The sequence below is a fragment of the Protopterus annectens genome, chromosome 4.part1, assembly GCF_019279795.1.
Source record: "Protopterus annectens isolate FY-2018-M chromosome 4.part1, PAN1.0, whole genome shotgun sequence".
Lineage (NCBI taxonomy): Eukaryota > Metazoa > Chordata > Ceratodontiformes > Protopteridae > Protopterus > Protopterus annectens.
The window spans coordinates 899,797,593-899,816,778 of record NC_056734.1 but is presented as its reverse complement, the minus strand read 5'-3'; the positions used below and the strand labels follow the sequence as shown (position 1 = coordinate 899,816,778).

At 36.9% G+C, this 19,186-nt stretch overlaps 1 protein-coding gene across 1 annotated transcript in view; it reads left to right on the top strand.

Moving 5' to 3' along the window:
* The window catches only part of LOC122801334 (extracellular calcium-sensing receptor-like), a 369,667-nt gene extending 355,793 nt beyond the window's left edge, over positions 1-13,874 (top strand). Inside the window, exon 6 of the mRNA XM_044070873.1 lies at positions 12,964-13,874. Within this exon, the coding sequence (XP_043926808.1) occupies positions 12,964-13,874 (911 nt within the window). The remainder of the gene's footprint in view (positions 1-12,963) is intronic.
* Positions 13,875-19,186: the final 5,312 nt, after the last annotated feature.

Sequence of the window (19,186 nt, the reverse complement as noted above, 5' to 3'; positions counted from 1 at the left end):
TTACTTGGGGTCCAAATCGATAACCAGCTTAAATTCCACTCCCATTTACAACTAAATATCAAAAAAACCCATCAAAAACTAGGCATGCTCTACTGACAAAATCATTACCTTACACCTGCCACTAAAGTAACTCTCTCTACTTCCTTTCTTATCCCCTCACTTCTCTACGGAAAGCCTCTTCTCACTAACCTACAATCCTCTCTAAAAACACAACTTTCCTCCTGCTACAACAAAATTGCCAAATTTGCTACCAGCCATATGTCCTCCTCCCATCACTGTTCCTCTCTCCAAAAACTAAAATGGTTAGAACTTCCAAATCATCTCATCTATACTCAACTAACTCTTGCACACAAGCTCATTTTCAACCCCTCCCTCTGTCCCTCCCTCTCTTCTACCTTTAAGATGCACCTACCTGATCGAGTATTAAGGTCCAATAATCAAAATCTAATAGAAGTGTACAAACCATCCCGTCCACCAGGCAAAAATCTTCTATCTTATGGTCTAGCACGTCTCTGGAACTCCCTACCACCTTCCATTCGTGTCACTACTAACCTTTGCTCTTTCAAAAAATATCTTCACTCACATCTAATATCCCAATGGGAATGCTCCTGCTCTCTCCCCACATAATACTAACATCCCAATGGGAATGCTCCTGCTCTCTCTCCACATAATACTAATATCCCAATGGGAATGCTCCTGCTCTCTCCCCACATAACTAATGATGGCAAACTCCTTCTTCCCTTCATTCCATGCTTCACTTTCCTTCTCTCTCTCTCTCTCTCTCTCAATCTCTATTCTCATCAAAAACTTTCTCCTTCTATCAACTCTCCATATATTTATATTCCTGTTACTTATATGCTATTTGAAAAATAATGCATCAAACTGTAACTGTTATCTGTATATTCCTAATAAGAAATGCCTTTCAGCTGCTACAGTGTAATGTTTCATTGCCAGTCTGTTTCAATTTCAACCTCATCACTAGTCTGCATTATTTGTAATGTTTGCTGTATCAATTGTAAATGTTTTGCTCAAAACTACAACCTTTGTATAAATATCATCTTTAAACTATTGTAAGATTATTATTGGAGCTTTTCTCCCCAGGACTCCATTGAAAACAGGTTTGAATGGCCCAGTGGACTATCCTGGTAAACCAACTGCAAATAAATAAATAAATAAAATAAATAAATACATTATACAGTCTGCTCTTTAGTATTTAACTTAGCTCCAAGCACCTATTGAAGCAGGCAGACTGTGGTGGGTCAGCAGCTTACTGGCTGGGGGCTTCCCAGTGGGACTACAATTGCCCCTGCCACCATTGGAGACAGCCTATAGCATCCAAGCTTACCCCAGTCACTGTGGACTTATAACTCGTAACTATTGTCTCCCATGTTGTTTCTGATGCTGTGAGCAGTGACACTGAAGTGACCTCTTTAGGATGTAAAAGCCTGGCCATAGCATAAGGAGATCCAGAGATGCCAAATCAACAGGATCCCTCCCTGACGTGATCCAACAGAATGCAGAGTGATACGTTTGGCATCAGCTTGGTTGCAGCAGCTGCCAGAAGGAAGTCAAAAATTGACAGCCAACTGCCTTAGGGGCTCCATTATGGATTTTCTGTCTAGGTTTACTCCCATAGCCTTTTCTTCTCCTAAAAATATCCACAAGGTAGCAAAGCCATCATCTAGTGGCCATATTGTGGATTTGGAATCAGAGTTTATCTTATTCTAGATGAACTACCTGATAGGCTAATGAGCTCCATCTGCCTGGATTTGGAATCAAAGTTCAACTTCTCCTGAGCTTAAGTCCAGTTATACTGCCAAGCACTTAGTCACACCACACAGCAGGATCTATGAAAAACAAGGGGCCCCATGAGAAGTTACTGCTGTGGACAGAATAGTGTAGGAGAAGCCATATACAAGGACCTTCTGACTAGTAAACCAGACAGTAGTCCTGGAGCAATCACTACACTTGGAAAGGAGAGGCTAAAAGAGACGTGTCACTTTCCTTCAACACCCCCCCTCCCCATGGGAGCCAGTTATTACACCAAGTTTGCAGTCATATTCAGGCTTGGTCAGCTGCAAACCTTGTACATCTGCCTGCTCATCAGAGCTATGAATTTTGAAGAGGTTAGCAATTTCATAGACGTGAAGCAATCCACTAGCGTCTAGCCTACTAGAGTAGATGATACCACTGATGTTGTCTGTGTGCCAATCTGAGAACATGTTTGCAACCTGTCAATTAATGTAGTGTTTAATATTTAAGTTAGAAAGCTTATTAATAATGCCCTCATGGGGAATTGTTCTGATCAGTTCAAAGTTACATCATGGTGAAATGGGGATTTAGGCAGGGTAATGGACCAGTGCCACCAAACCATAACAATAACTCATTACTTAGTTGTCTTTCAGCAGTTATCATAAAACACTTTTCAAACATTTCAGAGTGCATATTTTCTTCTTTACCTTTACAATGATCACAAATACTTAGATTTAATTTTAATTGATTGTATTAAATTCTAGAGCAAAAACAGTAACATTGTTTAAGCAAAAAATCTCATTTTTGAAAACATATTTAACACGAGCAATAGTAATACATCTCTTCCTTTGAAACTTGCATTTATTGAAAATATATCTGGCATGACACTTAACTACAACAAACATGCAGGGGTTCATAGTCAAGCACTATATACCGAAGCACTAACTAACAACTATATAAACAGTGTAGGGATTCAAAGACAATTGTAATGCATTTACTAATAGCCTGGGATCGCCTCTGGATACAAGTATTCCCTTTCAGGAGCAGATCAGAAGTATTGTCTAGTAAAGTGACTTAGTTAGAGTCACACAATAGACAAATGAAAGCAGAGAAACTCAAACCCTGCATTGCAGGAAGTAGCTCAATAACATCTCGTATCTTATTTATCTGCACTAATTGTTAAAACTATCATAGCCCAAAACTGTGAAATTCACATCTATGCATCTGCAAAAAATAAATAAATTAATTAAAAATGTATTCAGTTAAATCATAGCATTAAAATTCATGTTGTTTGGATTATTCAGAGCCATATAATAAATACAATGTCAACAGTCAAAAGAAAAAGGAAACCAAGGATCATATATGAGAATAAAGTTCATATAATGCTAGCATTGATTCTTTCCTTTACACCTTAATTCCTTTGGGATGTCAGAACCAAGTATGCATGCACTCACGGGCACACACACACACACACACACACACACACACACACACACACACACACACACACACACACACACAAACACACACACACACACACACACACACACACACAAATGTGGCCATCAATTACAGAGACTTTTACCACTATTCACTTCCGATACTAGCTTGAGATTAAATTAATGATTAAATATACAAGTAATACCATACAAATATAACTCGGCTAACTCACAAGTCCCCTCTGCCCTCTCAACATCTTAATTCAAGAATAAGAGATCTACATTAGAAACAGATTTTAAATATTGTGCTCATGTACTTAGAAAGTTCCTAATATAACAGGTTTTCCAATAGCTAGAATTTTGTGAATGATATGAAGTCTTAAACTTATGTTTCTCATTATTGACTGACTGCAATCCACCCAACTTTGCCAGAAATCCACAAATTTTATGAGGAACAGATCACAAATATGAGGAACAATTGTAGACTAGTTGAGAATGATGTTGTGCATATACGCACACACACACACACACACACACACACACACACACACACACACACACACACACACACACACGTATGTGTTGTGGATTTCAAGCACTCCATAATGAAATCAAGTCAATGAATAGATCAATAAAATGGTGGGCCAGAAATGTATCTCAGCTCACTGTTATCAGAACCATACAGTGCACCCACTCCAACTCCTTGTCCCTTCTCAACTTCTTAGATCAAGAATCACAGAAAAAAAAAATGTGGAATATATTGTAAATCTTCTTTCGGCTTTTCCCAGTCAGGGGTCACCACAGCAGATCATCTGTCTACTCATGATGGGCAGTGGAGTTCTATGGTGTCAAGTTGCCAGCCTGGCACCCAACCTTCCACAGAAGGCACACACACCTAGGGCTAATTTAAAGTGTCCAATCTACCTACTGTATGGCTTTGGAAGGAAACCAATGTGACTAACCGCTGCACCACCATGGCCGCCCATGGAGTATATTGTAAATATTTATCTTAAATACTGAGAACATTGCTAGAATAACAAGCTTTGCATTAGAGAGCATTTTCTGAAGGATACAAGGTCTGAAACTCTCATGTCTGCCATTATTTGTTGGCTGCAATCCACAATAGTATACCAGAAAGCCAGAAATTTTACAAGGAGCACATCAAAATACATTTAATTTCTTTAATCAAGAATTCTGAACAAAGTCAAATATACTGGGGGACAAATAACCAAAAACTGTGACATTTTAAATATTATCTTATCTATTTATTAACCAGGTAAACACAATGAACAAAGTGCAACTCTTCAGCGGTGGCCAGGGAGCACTGTCTGGTAAGTGGCTTGCTCAAAGTAACATGGCAGGTGGAAGTGGAAGTGGAAGAAATCAAACCCCGTACTTTTGACCACACAAAGCAGTTAATTAATACTTCAGAGCCTTAATCCTCTGCACTAAGTACCAGAAAATCACTTTATGAAAAATTGTGAAATATGAGGCAAAACTAGAGATGTGCTATAAAATCAGGAACAGATGAAAGCTAGAAACTCTAGTTTACTTTAAAAATATGAGTAGTTATGAATGTCTAATGATTAGCCTTATTAACTGACTGTAATCCTCATTAATTTACCAGAACAAATCAAACATTTTATGAAGGATAGCAAAAATGAGAGACAAAATCACAGACATGCAGCAAAATCAGGGATGGCTGAAAGGCAGACCTTTGTCCTCTGTCCAAGGGTGCATACATGTGCGTACAAACACACACACACACACACACACACACACACACACACACACACACACACACACACACACACACACACACACACACACTCTCTCTCTCTCTCTCTTATGTTACTGGTACAATAATTTCAAGGGTCAGTTGCAATGTTTTGCATTTATTGAGAACTACCACAGCCACGGTTTCACATAACTCAGGCGCACACCCTATAACAGGATAAGATTAAAATGCTTAAAAAATTGTTCAGCAATATCATACTCTGTGTTAACAGTAAGGCAGTTTCTTATATTGTTGGGGTCCATGACATTGGTATTTACTGTTTAGGTGATCCCTTCCATGGTATAGTTCTTAGTGAAAATGGGAAGAATACATTTCAAAGTTCAAAACATGAAACATGGGGAGAGTGGAAGATGAATATTTTGAGGTAAATTTGTCATCCCTAATGTAAACTGTGGTGCTGATATCAGAATAGGTGGTGTAATTCAGTCCCAAGTTGGAACAGTATTGGGTATTACATCTAATACTTTAAATATGTCTGAAAAGGGCATTGGGATTATCCTTTGAAGCGGTAGCCACTCTCATTTCATATTCAGCCTAACCTTTCCTAATGGTTCATTTGAAAGCCCTGAAAATCTGCTTATTCCAGTTGGAGTGTAAAATGTTTTATACAAACCATATCTTTGTTTTTTCTTCACAACACTTCCCTTTTTCTGTATGCAAATTCACACCACGTGTAGTTTCATTCCATGCCTAATTACTACTACTAATGCAGGACTCCTTTCTCTTCCATCGTTAACCTGTCCAGAATTTCAATCTTACATATTTTCTTGATGCCAGTGCTTGACAACATTGCCACACTTTTCTTAGACTTGCTTCAGTTTTCACACAGCTTGCACTATTCTGTTTTAAATCATTCTTGGTCAGTCTTGCTTGTGCCCTCTTCTCATTTGTAAGTACTTACAATACCAAACCATCTAAAAATATATAACATATGTCACTGAATTTATACATTACACTAATTAACCTATGTATAACAAATTAACATTTACATTAAATACTTTTTTCTTGAACAATATGCCTTTTTCACATACTTGTAACTTGTAACTTTGTGCTTTTGCATTTAATAAGATTAAACTCATCCTTACCTCTCTTAACCTCATTATCATGCCCACATTTTACTTAGTGTCACTGACTTTCCTTTCCTCTCTGTCTTGTCATTGTTTTGAGGCAGTCTCTTAATTACATCTTTATAGTCACTTTTCCTCTTCTGCTTTACTTACTGCACCACTTGTCTATATAATCTGCCTACTCTATTTTCCTGTTCTTCTCCTGTGTTACACTTTCTGTCTCCTCAAAGTAGATCAGACAGTTTCCATTTTCTTCCTACTCTTAACTCCCATATTCTATCCCTGTTAGTTGTCTTTATGACATCTGGTATGTCTTATTGTTTTAACTCCTGGCTTTGTTTTGCACATTTCACCATCTTTCACTGTCGTTTCCCTTTTGGATAGCATCTGATCTTCCTACTATCTACCTAATACTCTTCCATTCACTTCAATATCAGTATTCTTCATCTATTGCATCACAATTTATTTCTGTCCCTCTTTTGTTTTATTTTGTCTGGTATTGCAAATTATAGTAAGTGGTCCTATAATACATTTACTATTATAGTAGTATGCCATAGTACCTTTGACTTATCTCTTTTTCTTTCTTCCTTACACATTCCTTTGATCTATCCCAAGTTCACTAACTCTGTGTCAAACATACATTCTTTTTTTTCTTCACAATGTGATTTTTTTTTTCCATTTGGTAATTCCCTTGTTTTTCTACCTATATTTATTTATAGGTTCATAGGTAAGTACTACACCAGCTGCAATTATGGGCCATTTTAAACTGAGCCAATTACCCTATTTTGTGCTCAAAATAACCTTCCCATTTGGTTATACTTTGGCCTTACCCATACCATGGTCAATAATTACATATTACCCCTAACATGAATAACTGGAATTATATCATAGAAAATTGATTTGACCCATGCACAGGATAAAGTATTTAGGAACTGCCTCTGTCCATTAATAGTACAGGGAGAAGTCCTGGGATAAAGTTTCTGTTTCCCATGTATAGATCTAAGTTGTTCTTGAAAATGGTTTTATGTGGATGGACAGTCTGTTCCAGAGCAGCGGTATCCTCTGCAGGACAGACCTGTCCCTCTAAACCATTCCATTTATGATGCAGAAGAGGCTTAGATCTCTACATTTGAGTATTTCTGATGCCGTTTGACTTGTTGTTGTGCAGTAAACCCATCAGTAACAGGTTAGAGGATGCCTAGTATGCCAGACACACGCCACCTCTTAACAGTCTGTAGGATACTGAGTATTGTGACAGAGCTTTGAGTCAAATTTGAATGTGAAGTTGAGTTTGAATTTCTTCCTTTTGTTTATCATTTAATGCCCTATAATAGTGTCCCCTTATGTTAGCTTCCCATCTCTGTAGCATGCTTTCCACTATCTATGTTTGAGCACAAGACAATTATTTTATCTCATCCTCAAAAAATGGTGACTTCATAAATTAATAATTCAGTCATTTCCTCTGGGTCCTGCAAAACAACTTCCAAAGTCAAAGTTGACTTAGGAACACTACTAAGTGTGCCTTAGATTTGTTAAGTTGCTATGAGGCAGAGTAGCATCCGAATGAAGGATTTTATATTTTCCTCTGTTGCCAGAAGGTGAGCCTGAATTGCTGGATGAATGCCCTAGATTGTAGCTGTTTGTTATGATGTTTAAAGTTTTCCAGATTAACATCAATCTCTTTTTTAAGTTGTCACACAACATGTCTAGGTTGATTTATACAAATCATACCCAGATAAGTAAACTTTTGTTTCACAACAGGCTAGCTTAAATAAAATCCATTGTACAAGGCTTTTCTTCCATAGCAAACTACTATGCAGAGTGTTTGAGAAAAGATCTAATCTAAAATAAATAAGAAATATGGCTTGGGTGGCTATTGTTAAGTGAGTTTCATTTGAGTGATAAAGATTCACCATTGTGGTAGCATCTTTACCAGCACCATTGCCGTGAGGGATCAGTTTCTACTGAATTTATCCAAAAGTAGTGCAAGCTACTGTCTAGATTATTATGGACATTATTTATAGATTAAGAATCTCAGCCTCTATCCATCACATCTCTCTATCTATAGTAACTCATTCTAAGATCTTTCAGAAGTTTAGAACAGACTTCTGTGTTGCGTCATTTGGGTGAGAATTTTTGAAAACAATTTTTTAAAGTCTGCAGTATGCTGGATGGTGTTCTGGTGTTGTCATTAGCATGCGTTTAAGTGGTGTGTGGAGCACAGGTTAAGATGCTGGCAAACTGAAGTTGTGGTTCCCACTTTCTGTAAGAGGGAGCAAGAAGGTGTGTTGCACTCATAGAGATATCACATTCCACAGCCTCCCCAGGAGATCTTTCACCAGGTGCCAGAAAAGAGATTACATCTGATAGTGAAGCCTCTTAGTCAGGAGGCCTAATAAAGATTCTGTCTTAGCCATTGAATAGTCAGTCAAATTTTGTTCTTTCATTGATATTCTAGAGGGTCATAGGAGTTAGTCAGTTCTCTCAAAATGTGTTTTTGACCTGGAAAAAGCAAGACTCTAAGTATTCTGTAATGTCCCACAGAAGGTCCTGCAAAAATACAATGTTCTGGTACTGCCGATGTATGTCATCCAATCCTTTTATATGTGGATAGAAAGTTGTCTTTGTAGCCCCAGTGTTAAGATGAATACTTCAAGTTGGGCACAGGACTCTGACAAGGTTGTGCCTTGTATGTTCTCCTGTTCAAAGATTTTATGAAGGGAATATGAAGGTGGAACTGAGATTTGGTAGGTATGCAGTTTGATATAAGGGTTGTGGCTCTGCTGATTGCAGACAATTCTGTCTTCTTGCACTAAAACCACTTATCTTTGATGTTCTTGCACTAAAACAACTATTATCCTTGGTGTTTTCTGAAGTGGCTCATTGCTGAGAGTTCAGATGATAATCGGCACATCTATATCCAAGATCACTGACATCGCCTACAGCTGAGTATGTTATTCACTGTACATGGAGCAGGGACAGCTACCACAAGTAGAAATATTTAAGTACCTAAAGGTTCTCTTCATAAATGCTGTTTGAAGAAACTGAGATATCGATACATATAAGGGTCTTGCCCTGGACTGCTGTAGTGAAGTGGGAAGTTCCTGTCCTCACTTCACGCCATGAACTTCAGAAATTAATCAAAAGAAAGAGATCATGGCTACATATGGCATAACTGAGATTCCTTCATAGGATTCATGGGTTCAATCTAACACAGCACATACCAGTCTGTTGGGATCATGGAGCAAAACATCTGTTCATAATGTTGTAGAGGAACTAGTTGAGGTGGTTTGCACATCTAGGGATTTTGCCCCCAGATGCATTCCATGTGAGGTAAACCTGACATGGCTGACTGGGAGGAAGCTGTGGGGCAGACCCAGGACAAGTAGGCAATAGTGTGTCACTCAGCTGCTCTGAGAATGCCTTGGCATTCCTTAGGAGGAGTTGATGACTATACTTAAGGATTAAGATGTTTTGTCTGATTCATTCAGCTTGTTACCACTCTGACCACACTTTAGAAAATGTATGGACAGATGACTGTAATGTGTTTGGTTGAATCTGTTTTGCCTTTTACTTATATAGTACATCTGATAAAAATTGTCTGTGTTGTCTAATTAATATGTACCTTATCAAAACCAGTGGAAATGTTGATCTCTTATGTATACAGTCCCTCAACAGGTTACAAATGCAATAGTAATAGTAGAGTAATCTTTAATGATTTCCAAGAATGTAGATTCCTGTAGCAATAAGATATAAGCTGTCAAACATGTGAGTAGAGAGAGATCCATAGACTAAAACATCTGATTCTGTTTTGTAGTATTGACAGATATAATTCTATGTAAAATAACAGGAAAACTAGCAATAGTGTAATTTATGCTCTCACTTGTTTCAAAAGAAAATCGGGACATTGGACTTCCAGTGAGCATCTAAACAAAATGAGCTGATTTCATTTCTTAATCCGTATGCTAGACATTCCTTCCATCGATCACTGCCAAGTCACATCTGACTCTTATAGTAACCCTATGAACAGCCAACACCACAGAAAGAGTTTATTAAGGAAGCAGAGAATGGAATAACATTGTCTGGCCTTTCTTCCATGTCACTCACACATACACAATCACACATAAGCATGCACGCACACAAACACACACACACACATACATACACACACACACACACACACACACACACACACACACACACACACACACACACTCATTGCATACACATACGCCTATGGACAGTTTAGAGTCAACAATCCCTCTACTGCATGTCTTTGGAATGTGAGGGGAAACTGGAGTGCCCTGACAAATTGCATAGGAAGACAGGGAGAAGATTCAGATCCCTTACAGAAGGCACCCCCAATCAAGTACCAGACAGGACAACCAGCTGCTGTGAGTTGACAGGGCTACTCACTACACCACTGTATACCCTCATGCTAGGTCCTAGTTTAAATCTGATGCAGTATATTAAAATAGCCATTGAGTCAGATGACTGATGACAGTGTTTGTATCAATTTTCAGACTTCCTGAATCTATTTCTCCTTCACTATACAAGCAAGCTCAGAGTGTTATTTATTGTATTTAATTACATTTAATGACACCACTGTTTCATATTACTTGGTTATAGTAGGACCACTTGCATTCCTACCCATTGGTTGGTCTCATTTTATATGGTAATCATGTATGAAAAGAAAGCAACAGCTATTTATCAAAGAAGCTCTACTGTAAGTCTCTACGTATTTAGCATAGTTAGGTGAATTTTCTTTCATCTGTAGGTTTGAAAAACTTTGACAGTATAAGTAACTTCCGGAAATCTAAGTATCAGAAAGATTAGATTTGTTGTCAGTCTATTTTTAGAACATTCTTCTTCATGATGATTTGTGACTTCAGTGCTTCGTTCCAGCTCAGTAAATTTTCCCAAAAAACAGAAGAGGATGAATGCCATTCTCAGCAGAATGTACTGACAACACTTTAAACAGTTTTACTGTTTCATTATTTGGCATTTTCCTCTCATTTTATTTTCTCAGTATTTCAGAATAAAAAAAAAGTCTCTTCCTGTAAAGTAAGGAAATTTTTGGCATAAGCAGCGCTTGAAGTTTCATACAATGATGATGAATTTCAGCAGCAATATTCTTTTTTCAAAAGCTGGCATCACCAACCCAACATATGTGAAAAACATTTGCATGGACTCATTTAGGGAATTTCATTAGAAAAAACATAAGGTAAAAGAAGGCACAACATGAATTCTCTTCTCTTACTGTAAAGGTTAAACTGGATCTATGTGAAACCTTGAATAGCAAGATACCAAGGAGCCTTATTAATGAACAAAAAATGGCTGAAATACTAAAAGGATGAAAACTCGTCTGTAGGTTTTTTGTTTTTTTTGTTTTTGCAGGGGGCAAGTTCCCCCATGCCCTACTGTCCATGAAATAGGAAAGCCCACCATACCCACCTATATATATATATATATATATATATATATATATATATATATATATATATATATATGTGTGTGTGTGTGTGTGTGTGTGTGTGTGTGTGTGTGTGTGTGTGTGTGTGTGTGTGTGTATGGGGTCTACTTCAGAAGACTGACAAATCAAAAGACTGAATCCCAAAAGACTGAGAATTCAAAATAGTGAACACATTTTTAATGCAGGGGGGCAAGCCCCTCTGCACCTCTCATGTGGGCGGCTGCACCCCCCACACCCCCTGCTAACTATATATACCAACTCCATGATCGCAAAACAGCAGAGAAGTGACAAATTCCATATACATGCCAACTATACTCTTGTCGAAACAGGAAGAAGGTAGAAATCTCCCAAAACAAAAGAATTGCTGCCTAGATGCATAGAGATACCTTCCTAGTAGTAACTTCTTATGAAAACACTTTACATAATTTTCAACATACTCTTCCTCAGCATCTAGTGATTCAGGTACTTGAAACTCTTATAATCTCATCTCAACCTATATGCACATGATTAAATTATATAATTCTGCAATATGTTAGCAAAAGAGAAGCTGCAAATAATGGAAAGTAAAGGAATATCTGTTAAAAAACACAAGTAGAACTATTGGATAGGCAAGTGTTTGAATTTGAACCCAGTAATCTGAAAGTATGATATAAAGGCAAGTCAATTTCATTTCATTCAAAATCTGAATATGTCTTAATATATGAGCTAATACATGTGAATCATAGTGCAATATTCCATTATTAACTTAGCTCACTCCTTAATATGCATTTACAGATACTGAAGAACCTTATGGTACAATTGGGAATACCACCAGACATGCAAATGCAATATCTACTTATGTCTTCAAGTTAATGCAGGAAATATTGCTATGAGTCACACTCAGTAACATGTATTTGCATATTATATGCAAATTAAGTTTGCATATTATTTGCTTCAAAGCAAATGTTGATTTACAGACAACAATCTCATTGATCTTGATTTCTTTCAGGTGATATGGTTAGATTATTTAGTATGAAATATATCTATCCACTAAAAAATAACTGGAGCAAACTAATCAAACAAGACATCTGTGCCATTTATATTCAGCTGTTTTGACCTGTCGTGTATTTCCCAGGAAATATACTATAAGATTTTATTTCAGATTCCATAAACTAGAAAAATATTTGCCTTGTGCATTTTTTTATAATAAATACTCTACATATCTTCTGACTAATTTTGATAACACAGTGTTAGATCTCTTTTACTTGTATTTAATGTATGCATATTGTCTATACAAAATTGTAGGTAGCATGTCTAGATTGCATTTTGCACTACAGTTTTTTCCTTGGAAATCTAGAAATGGTGACAACATAAACCGGTGTCATGTTGTAAAAAAAATACATACAGTATAGTATTTTCACCACTTTTGTTCCAATTACTATTATTTCTCTTTAGATGCTAGTGAGTGCACAAGCTGTGCAGAAGATGAATGGTCAAACGACAAACATGATCGATGTGTGTCAAGAATTATCGAGTTTTTGTCCTATGAAGAACCTATTAGTATAATTCTGACTGCTATTTCCATTCAACTTACCCTGCTCACTGCCATAATTCTTTGTATATTTATCAAATACCGTGATACACCTATTGTCAGAGCTAATAACCGGGAGCTCAGCTATGTGCTTCTTTTTGCTCTTATGTTGTGCTTCACTTGCTCCTTGCTGTTCATTGGCCGACCCACAAAGATAACATGCATGCTCCGTCAAGTTGCTTTTGGTGTAATATTTTCTGTTTGTGTGTCTTCCATTCTTGCCAAAACACTGACCGTGGTCATTGCTTTTAATGCTACAAAACCCAGCAGTAAACTACGGAAGTGGGTGGGTGCCAAAGTACCCATCACAATAATACTACTGTGTTCATTTCTGCAGTTTTTCATATGCCTTGCTTGGCTATTGATTGCACCACCCTTCCTATATTTCAACACAACTACAGACAATCAGAAAATAATCATAGAATGCAATGAGGGGGTAATTATATTCTTCTACCTCATGTTGGGTTATATGGGCTTCTTGGCCATTGTGAGCTTAGTTGTAGCATTTCTGGCAAGAAAGCTGCCAGACAGTTTTAATGAGGCCAAATTTATTACCTTCAGCATGTTGGTATTTGTCACTGTGTGGTTATCATTCATTCCAGCATACCTCAGTACTCAAGGGAAATATATGGTTGCTGTGGAGATATTTGCCATCTTGTCATCTAGTGCTGGTCTGCTTTGCTGCATATTTTTCCCAAAGTGTTTTATAATTCTGTTAAGACCTGAGCTGAACTCCAGAGAAAATATCGTGGGGAAGAAAAAGAATGTGGTTTAGACAATGTAAAAACAAGAGGGTTAAAGACCAAAGCTAAATTCATGAAATCATTTAATGAAGATGTAAGAAATGTATAAAGTTAAGTGAGTATGAATTTCTGGCAGAAAAAGTATGCTGTCGTGGGACAACTAGTTTATTATTCGGCAGAAGAAATATGAATCTTAATTACTGAAAATGATGCTGTGCCTGCTATGACACATACAAGTGAAAGATCACTGGGAATACACTTCATTAAACATTATGCTAAAAATGTTCATAATAAAGCATTGACGATAAATGTGCTGTGTTGTACTTACTTACTGATTTTATAATTTAAATATTTTTTTTTTGTAAATGTTGCTCTGTAGCTTACCAGAAACAAAGAGATTATTTGTTTTGAACAAACTAAAAGTCTCATATCAGTTCTCTTCTAAAATATACACATTCATTACTTACTACCTTTTTTTATAAGAATTGAACTTGACCCATTAAGTAGTTAGAATCATCATAGGTGTAGTACTCTGCAAAAAAATATAGGGCGGGGCAGTGGTGCAGCAGTTAACATTGTCACCTCACCGCAAGAGGTTCGCTGGTTTGATTCTTGGCTGGGGTGCCTTCTGTGTGGAGTTTGCATGTCCTCCCTGCATTCACTTGGGTTTCCTCTGGGTATTCCAGTTCCCTCCCATATTCCAAAGCCATGCGTTTGGAGTGTTTCTCCCCAGGACTCCACTGAAAATAGGCTGTGTCCTAGTCGGACTTTCCCAGTCAACAAATGTTAAATAAAATATGCATTCCCATTACATATGTATTTTCACAAATTGCCTAATCCAACATTTGGTGATGTAGTGCCCTGCAGAGATGCCTTGCAAACGGGAGACATGCATGCAATTTCTGGATCTATGTCTATGAGTTTCAAATATATTTGGTAGTGCCAGTGACTCGGAATATGGCAAGCACACCTTTGGTGCTAAAAATGAGAATTTGTGGTGTGCTGTCCCCGTGGTAGACACTTGCAGTTATACTAGCTACTCAGCATGTAAACAGTCACTCTAGGTGATTTGAGCACATTAACTAATGATGATGAGCCAGTACCACCCCAACCCATGAAAAAAATGGAAAAATGTGGTAAATTATGATGATGACAAGGAGGAGGAGGAAGACTAAAGGTGAAATTCTAACTGGATACCCCCTGCTAAAATACTGACCTTCAGCTAACACAGTAAACTAATGTCCTGTCTGCAAGATTCAATGGTAGCTAGAATAAATGTCATAGTACCCGTTTACTGATGTCCATAGGACATTTATATTGAAGACAACAATAAAAACAACATGTAAAAGCAAACAAAGGAAGCTTAACCTAGAAAAATATAAAGCATTCCTTTGCTCCCCAATGTACAGTTATTTCATGGAGTGCATCATGATTTCATTATTTTCTGTTTGCCCTCTGCACCATCTTATTCTTGTGTGCTAACCTTAATCATAACCCTAACCCCACCGGTCCTAACCCCAATCCAGCACATTATGTTATTAAAACCTTTTCCCTAACAGTAACACTGCACACGACAAAAGGCCTCAGAATACAGATAACACAAAACATGTACAACACTGAATCTATCCTCTCACCTATCCCTTACTCTAACCCTAACCTGCATATTAACACCAGCTGCTATTACACTCTCTTTCATATCTTCACAACTAACACTTTTTCATTCAGATCCAAATTTTACTGTGCAGTCATGTTTGCCTTCACTATATAAAACTAAATTCAGCCATAGGTGATTCACAGAAATTAGCATTCACTCATTTGTGCATTTTATTTTTTTACACCCACAAAAACCTTTATATGAGCTACAACTATACAACTCTCTCTATCTCTTTACATATATATATATATATATATATATATATATATATATATAATAGACACACACACACACACACACACACACACAGGCACACATATATGTAAGTATATATACGTGCATGTGTTTGTGTGCGTGTGTGCGTGTGTGCGTGTGTGCGTGTGTGCATGTGTGTGTGTGTGTGTGTGTGTGTGTGTGTGTGTGTGTGTGTGTGTGTGCGTGTATCTATCCATCTATCTATATATAGAGGTCCTGATAAATTTGCCAAATAGTACTTTGGTCAACATCTGTTTAATCAACACAATTTATCTGACTAAAGAGATGATCGACAGGCATGTGAGATCAACAGTCCCTGGGGTGAGGATTATTCCCTTTTACATGGGGATTGTACGATCTCAGAGTTAAAATAGAATATATAATTAGCAGAAGGGATGAGAAGTACAGGGGAGATTGCCCTTTGGAAAATAATGACTTTGTGTTTTTTTTTAAGTTTTGCATGTGCCAAGATTAATTCTCAGCAAATGAGTAGTAACATTTCAATGTGCGCAATGTTGATCAATTTGTTTCAACAATATGCAACTCAACATAAATGGTATATATGAAGTCCAAAAAATGAGAACAGTCACCACGAACAGATACCTTCTGTAGAATAGTTCCAAGTCAATCACAATACAAACTGAAGATATCCACGATAAAAATGTAAAAAATCATTTATTGGGAACACAGAATGAGCGCTTTCGCATAGTTAAACTATGCTTCTTCAGATACAGTAACATAAAGTGATTCCAAATTACTTATACTGCACAACTTTTGGCGGGCTCATTAACTTAAAACAAGCCTTAATTGCCTCTTGGCAAATTAAAGCCATCATGACATTCAAATACAGTTTAAAACCAATACGAATCTTTCTTTATCATTCAATGTTCACATTCATCATAAAACATTTCAAACATTATTAAAGTTTTCTAATAGAGCAAAGCCCCTACGAGCTTCAGACAAAAAGAATGCATATAAAGGGTCATAATACAAAGATGCATCATTAGTGAAATTGCTGAGTAAAGGCATTAACATCAGAGCGTATAGCATTCGGAAATATGAACACATCCCTTACATGCTGGAGATTCATTCCACAGAATATTTTCGTAATGTTCCTTATCTCTTATGTACATATGCTTAGATCCCCTACCTTGATTGTAAGGAGTTCTCTATAATAGATCAAATGCTTAGATTCAGTTCCATCAACGGAAAAAGCTCTATCAAAAAAGCATCAACAAACTTTTTTCTGTTGTAACGTAAGTTAAACATCATCCTAATTGCTGTTAGCATCACATGTCTAGGTGCTCAGTAAGGAATACCTCCTGATCTAGAAAGTTGTCCTCACGGTCCTAATGCAAGACACTTAAGTCCATCGACTAAGGAAATTTAATAAAGATCCAGCGTTTATACGCACATTTCTTGCGGCTCCTAGTCACCATGTTTTATGACATATATAGATATATCATCCCCATTCCTAGATTTTAGGACCTACCTACATGCTTCATTAAATAAACATAGAGAAATTATGTGGAAAACGAGCCGAGGTCACTACAAGCACATGTGTTAATTCTCTGATGGTGTGCTAAAGACAATACCTGAATGTTTCTGCATCCCTCATTTAATTTCATACGCAATGAGAAAAATCATAATGCAGAATGCTTGTTAATACAATAATTAAACACCAAGTCTTTACTAATACCTATTCAGTCATGAAACACAAAGTATGTTGTATATCAGAAAAATTACCAAAAATTCTATATATTCACCTTATTTTACGTAGTAATATACTACATAACATGTATAGAGAATATATTAGTATAAATACATATGTAGACATAGAACAAAGCATGTAACAAAAACGTATCCACATAGACAGCATATATAAAATGTATCCTTGATATAAGAATGTATATAAATACATACCTATGTAGACAACAATATTTAGGGTGTTTACTCAAAAAGATCCCCATAATACTTCCTTTAAAATTCACAACGGACCCTATAAAACAATATTGCAACACTCAAGGGGATAGCTCTTATCCTACATCTGATAATAGAGATATGTCACCCCAAAATGAGTGTGCATGGTTGTATACCAAGAAAAATATATTGGATCAAAACCAAATCTCAAAAAGCCATTACAACAAACTAAATCATACCCTTATTATAAAATGTAAAATATGATATAAAGTAATAAAAAATATATATATATGTACAACATGGATATCAAAAAGTGTATTTATCTACTCATCCATAGGCATATGTAATATAGGAAATATGAACCCTATTATTAAATTTAATGAACTATATGATAATCCAACATATACTATTATACAGCAAATTTCCAAAATGGCAATATATCCCTAGCATTAAATGCTTGTTCATCCAGCTCATGAGGGGCTGTGAATAGTGAAAGAGCCTGGATAAACAGACCACAAGTTAAGAGAAAGCCTGATGTCCACTGTTACTATCAAAACTTTCTACGGTAGTGTGAGACTATAAGATTCTAGAGTGCAGTAGCAAGCTTCATCTACGTTCAACCAACACCGGTTTTATAGAGATGAAGCCATTCAGCCCTGGTGAAATGTGTGCCGCTAATTTCAGTATCCAATGTAGCTCGGCTCTAGCCAATCTTTGTTCAATACTGCCTCTTCTTAAAGTTGGAATGATTATGTCTAAAACCCTGAATGTGAAAGAATGAGAGGGACACTCTTTGATGTGCCTGGCCAAAGCATTAGTATCCTCCTGTTTGCGGATCTCATAAAGGTGGTCATAAATACGGTCCCTTAACCTTCTCTTGGTTAGACCCACGTAAAATGCTGTACAAAAAGAACAGGTGGCCAAATAAATCACATTTTTGGTATTACAGTCAGCATAATATCTAGGTTTAAAGACAAAATTCATACTGGGATGTTGGTAGATCTGTATATTGCTTATGCTGTTACATCTGGGGCAGTGTAGACAGGGGTATGTTCCTTTTCTAACTAAGTCCCCTAGTACTAAACTGGTGGATTTACCTGTATTCGTGACCTGTCGGTCATTGCATAGTTGCCTCTTAAGATTGTAGCTGTTCCTATAGCAAAATGTTGGTGTAGGGCCTACAATATTACTAATTTCTTTGTTTGCTGAAAGGACATTCCAGTGCTTCCTTATCACACTTCTCACACTCTCCACTTCATTAGTGAATTTAATGACATAGCTAAGCCTTTTTCCATAAAAGTTGGGGCCAACAGTGGTTTCCATCCTGCGTCCATTCTTGGTATAGAAATCCAGACTAGCATCATGTTCTAAGTCTCCAAGGATTTCATCTCTCACCCTTCTGACCATAGTCTTATTATATGGCCTGTCGGTAAACAGAGTTTCCATGTTGTTAACTTCTTTCAAAAGATCATCTCTATTCTGACAGAGTCTAGATACTCTGATGAATTGACTAGT